Source organism: Egretta garzetta, unplaced genomic scaffold (assembly GCF_000687185.1).
Source record: "Egretta garzetta isolate BGI_Z169 unplaced genomic scaffold, ASM68718v1 scaffold42, whole genome shotgun sequence".
NCBI lineage: Eukaryota > Metazoa > Chordata > Aves > Pelecaniformes > Ardeidae > Egretta > Egretta garzetta.
This window is the reverse complement of record NW_009258782.1, coordinates 1220960-1226100: the sequence shown is the minus strand read 5'-3', so window position 1 is coordinate 1226100 and position 5141 is coordinate 1220960. Positions and strand designations below refer to the sequence as shown.

Below are 5141 nucleotides of genomic sequence, written 5' to 3'. Positions count from 1 at the left end.
CTCCATGCCTGCCTGGCTCCAGCCGTGCCTGGGCCAGCCAGTTCTGCTCTGCGACGAGCTGTGCTCGCTCTCCGGTGTAGCTTTTGTGCGTTTCTATCCCAGCACGAACAAGGCGGTGCTGCACTGCTGGAAGGGATGTGGTGCAGCTTCTGTTTGCTTAGACCTTCTCCCGACTTGTACTTCAGCTCTTTAAATCTCTTAGTCAAGCTGAGAAACACCTGACCCCACGAGATCTTGAGACAGTAGGGAGTTTCCAGATAGAAGCAGTTATTACTGTTGTAGGTGATGATGAATTTTGCAGGGCATCTCCCAGGTGGCTTAACTGGAGCTGCGAGTTATTGACGAGTCACTGTGGTTTCATAGGATTTTGCGGGGGCTCTAACGCCTCTACTCTGTATCCTGTAACTGGGATTGCAGCGGGCCCAGCACCACTGGCGCTCACTGCATGACTACACGTGTCCCTAAGCCTTCCTCTTCCCTCAAACCAAGGCAGCAAAGCTGCAAGTACTGGGAAGCTGCAGCTTGTTTTGCTGTGGAGCATCATAGTCCTGACCCTCTTCCCAAGCTGTGCGGCTGGGATTGAGGGTTCTGCTTCAGCACATCTAGAACAGACGTCTGCTGCAGTGTGCCAGTGGTTCTGTAAAAACGCCTTGCAAATTCTCTTCTCTTTAAATATTTGCAGAACAAGACTAGATGCACCTCGATTGGAAACAAAATCGCTGAGTAGCTCTGTGTTGCCACCAGGTTATAACTCTGACCGTCTATCGGGAAGCAACCGGGACCAGATCCTGAAACCAAAGCGGTCCCATCGCAAAGCAGATCCTGATGCTGCTCACAGGTAGGATGAGCTCTCTGAAGAGCGATGTTTTGGATGGTATCTCTAGGTCAGTGCATGTCTGAGGTTCCTGGCCTCTGACACCAGAGGCTGCACAGCACACTTAAAAACATCCTTGTTTGCACCTCCCAGGTGCTTTCCGTGGTGTACAGATCTGTTTTATCAGAATGAGGTTCTTTATACGTTCCTCCTAGGCTTGCGGAGGCTAAGCTCTGGTTGTAAGCAGCTTACATTGTTTATCCTGTGAGTGGCATAATGAAGAAGCAATAGATTTGGCTGGCTCTTGATAATGCAGTCATTCAGAACAATAGTTTCCCTGCAGCTAATTATTTTTGACCTCTATTGCCAAGCAACCTGTGCAGCTGCGTTAAACTATATTATGAAAGCAGTCTTGGGAGAGAATGTGAGGTTTTGCTATCTGGGAAAGGTGAAGGCCTTCTCGGGAAGATTCTTAGACCTGTTTTGGTTCCAGAGCTGCATGTGTATATTTTTGTGTGTGTAACCAAACTGTGTGAATGCGTAAGCCTGACCTTAAGGGGAGCTCCTTGCTGAGGTTTCAGACAGCTTGAGCTCTGCAGCAAGGCTTCCCTCAAACACCACCTTGCTCTGTGTGAACGTACTGATAGCCGTGAGCAATAGCCCGTCTGCCAGCTGTCATGCAATATTTCTGCTATTGTCCAATTCCAAAACTTCCTGAGGATTGAGACGGCGTTCTCTGCCCATCGTGTAAAAAAACCAGAAGTTGGCTTGGTCCTGGGGCTTGGCTGCTGTGCGGTCCCAGCCCATGTTTCAACCTGTCCTGGAGGGAGGAGGGTGGGGATGGCTTGTTTATGAGCCGTGTTCATTCACCTGGACTCAGAGTGACTGGGAAGGTAGATCAAGAAGAGAAGCTAGCCTGCAAATGAAAGCTTACCTCTGAGCACGCAGTGGGCCGGTGTATGATTAGAGAAGCGATGATGCAGGACAAATCTGCAGACCCGTGAGAGCTGTTTTTCAGCCTGATGTGACCTTATCGGGGTGGGGGCTTGCATAGACTCCTGCAGCAGATGGGTATCCGAAACCTGTTTTTCTCTTCCTTTGGCCTCAAAGACTCCAGTAAAACATAGGTAAATAGCATGGATGTTGAATAGTGGTATCTCTTAGAGGAACTCTGCAGTTACCACCTAGGGTAAAAGAAGTGATCTGTGCAGCCCACCAGCCCAGGCCTACTATGAAGTGATTGCAGGTGAGAGCAGAGGCAGCTTTGCAGAAATAATTGCCCTCTGCTAATGTTTGAGAGAACTAGCGAGATGACAGAGGAGTTTGGAGCTCTGGTTTGATCCTGCACCATGAGCACCCCAGCAGCTTAAAAAGGAGCTCAGCTCTGTGCTGCGAGTTCTGCTGTAGGAGAGACAGACTCCTCTGCCCAAGGGATGTTTCTTGGGGCCACAAGCTGCGCTTAAAAAGAGGTGACTGGGCTGTTCAGAAGCGTTCCTGGTGGAGGTAAAGACCTAAAACTTGCTCTGGGAAGGGGAAGGACTTGCACCATCAAAAGCAAAGTTCTCAGCCTCCCCGTGGGAGGTGCGTCTTGATTAGCTCCTGCTGTGCTGAGTGCCCAGTAGCAGTGTGCAATGTGGAAACAGTCAGTCATATCGCTCAAAGTATGCAAAACCACAGATAGTGTCCGCGCAGGGGAATGCCTAAATCCTGTCCTGGATGTGCTCTCACTCCCTCTTTCTCTCTCTCCATAGGCCACGGATTCTAGAAATGGATAAAGAGGAGAACAGGCGCTCAGTCCTCTTACCAAAACATAGGAGACGGAGCAACTTCAGCTCCGAGAACTATTGGCGAAGGTCTTACGAGTACACGGAGGACTGTGATGAGGAAGAGGAGGACGGCAGCCCAGCCAGGAAAGTTAAAATGAGGCGACACTGAGGATTGCACTTTCCAGGCTCGTGGAGCTGATGAGATTGGCCTCCAGTCTGTGAAAACTTTCTCCTCCCTCTGGCTATCTTCCATCTAGCTTCAGTTTTGGTTTTTCCTTTCAGGCTGAAGAGTAAACAGGAAGGATCTAGCGATTTGTTTTTATGAATGGAGGAATGCTGAGACATACGTAAGGATGGAACATGTCCAGTGCACATGGTGTCCTGAGTCATGGGTCAAACAGGCATCTCTCCCTTAGGAAGCAGATAAAGTTATGCCAGGCTGTCTGTTGGGATTTCTTTTCAAAACACCAAAAAGTTTAACTGTTTCATTGCGCAAGATTCAAGAATTGTATTTTTGTTTTTTGCTTTAACTTTCTTCCTTTCCAAATGTTCTAAATATGATGTTTGACCCCAGGAGCTGAAACTCCCTGTGGTGGCCTCGTATTCCTTGCTTCACCAAAGGGCTCCTTGGTCTGCTCTTACCTAGTTGTTGTTGGGTTTGTTGTAAGGGTGCCCTGCAGTAACTGGATGTTTGAAGCTTTGCAGACCCCTTTACTGCGACTGTTTTCAAAGGGTTTAGGACATTTTTGTTGCACTTTAGTACCAGTTTTAAATGCCATAGGTTTCCTTTCCAGTCCCTTTTCCCAAGCCAGCATGGGCTCGCAGCCTTGTGTCGCTGTGCTGCCCTCTCCGAGAAGAATGTACTTGAGCTCTGGTTTCTCAGTGCTTGTCTGACCAGGGGTGTATTTTGGTTGAGGAGGAAGGGAACGTGGCTGGCTTCGCTGAGGCTGGCCCAGCATTGATCCGAGGTCCACACTGGAGCCCCGGGGCTGCTGAGCGAGTGATCGCATTATGTGCTGTTTCCCAGAGCTGGAGATAGCACAGAGGAGTAGGAGAGATGCTGTGTTTGGAAGGATGCTTGCCTTGAGACCCGCTGAGAAGAGCTGTTCTCCACTGCCTGGGGGACTGGCTTTTGGCCCCCTGCCCATTTTAGGTGGTGAGAGTTGAGGTGGCACAGGATCCCATCCCGAGGGACCGGCTGTGCTCTGTCAGAGCAGGAACAAGCGCTGCCGCAGCCTCGAGGGAGCCGGGCAGCTCGGCTGCAGTCCATCCCCTCTGAGGCGGGCTCTGGGAGCGAGGGTGCTGCAAGGGTCTTGTTCAGCCCCAGTTCAGTGCATTCAGCAGCTAGTGCTGCACCAGTAGCCCACCTCCTCCTGGCTTATTCCTGCATGTGTTCCTGGGGTAGGGAGTTCTCTGGTTGCTACAGGAAATGCTAAAAAGAATTGAGTGTTTGGCCCCACGGAGTTAATGTTAGAAGCTCTGCCGCCTTCCTCCTCTCCTCCCACCCGGTTTGCATTAGCCCAGACTGAAGCCTCGGCGTTTTCAAAGTTTGGGGCCCAACACCATATTTAGAACCGTACTTTTAAGAAACTTCCTCCAATTGATTCTTTGAACCCAAGTGTTGGCAGTTGTAAGGAGTAGTCTTATTTTTAAATTTTTACTGCTTTGCCCTCCCTCAAATTGTAGTTTTTCTTAGTGTTGTGTCCCCCACACACTTCATGGTCTGCACGCTTGGCAATAAAAAGATGTAATATATTTTGAAACCCGTTTGCTGCTGTCTTGAGGGGCTCCCTGTCAAAAAGAAGTCCAAAACCCAGGCGTTGTTCCCCAGAGCTCCGTTCCTTGGCGATCAAGCACGTTTGCTGACATCTGGGTCTCGGTGTCCTTTTCCTTCCCGCTGACCTCTGCAACTCCTGCTGCTCGCCCATTGTTGGGGTTACTGCTCAGGCTGGATCTAGCGGTCATGTTAGTGCAAAGGAAATTACCACCTTCAGCACCGCTCATCTGCAAGGGGTTCATAGGTGAGGTCCCCAGAGCCTGTCTCAGATTCTCTTCATCTGATTGCTTTCCTGACGAGAGAGCCCCTGTTGGCTTGGTGTGGAGGTACGGGCACAGCCACGCAGCTGGCCTTCAGAAGAACGTGTCTTGTCTGCCCAGAGATCTGAAAGTTCGTGCTTTTGCTGCTTCTGAAATCTTTAAAAAGCCTTTTTCAGACCATACTTAGTGTTTGAAGCGCTGTGTCTTGCCCTCCCAGCTTTCTGCAGAGAATCCAGGCCCATTCTTGGCTACAAACCCCCTGTTTTGGAAAGCTTGGTGTTCCCCAATAGCAAAGCTCCATGCTGGGAGTAGCATCCCTTCTTTTCCTTACGGCTGGCGCAAACATCTCCGGCAAGCTGGACATGGGCTAGCAGGATGCCTAGCAATGGCTGGTTTTGGTTGTTCTGGATTCATCCTGGATGTGCCCCATGCCCTCCTCGGTGTCAGGCTCTGCTGTGGGTGCTGCTGACGGTGGCAGTGGTTGCTGCTAGAGGTCTTGGCTCTGCACAGGCTGCTCTCCCCCT

General features: G+C 50.4%; 1 protein-coding gene across 1 annotated transcript in view; it reads left to right on the top strand.

The window, feature by feature from the left end:
• The window catches only part of LOC104135737 (unconventional myosin-XV), a gene marked incomplete at its 5' end in the record, with an annotated part of 31329 nt that extends 26948 nt beyond the window's left edge, over nt 1-4381 (top strand). The window contains 2 exon segments of the mRNA XM_035889135.1: nt 683-838; nt 2566-4381. Coding sequence (XP_035745028.1) covers nt 683-838; nt 2566-2749 — 340 coding nt within the window.
• Between the last annotated feature and the right edge of the window lie 760 nt (nt 4382-5141).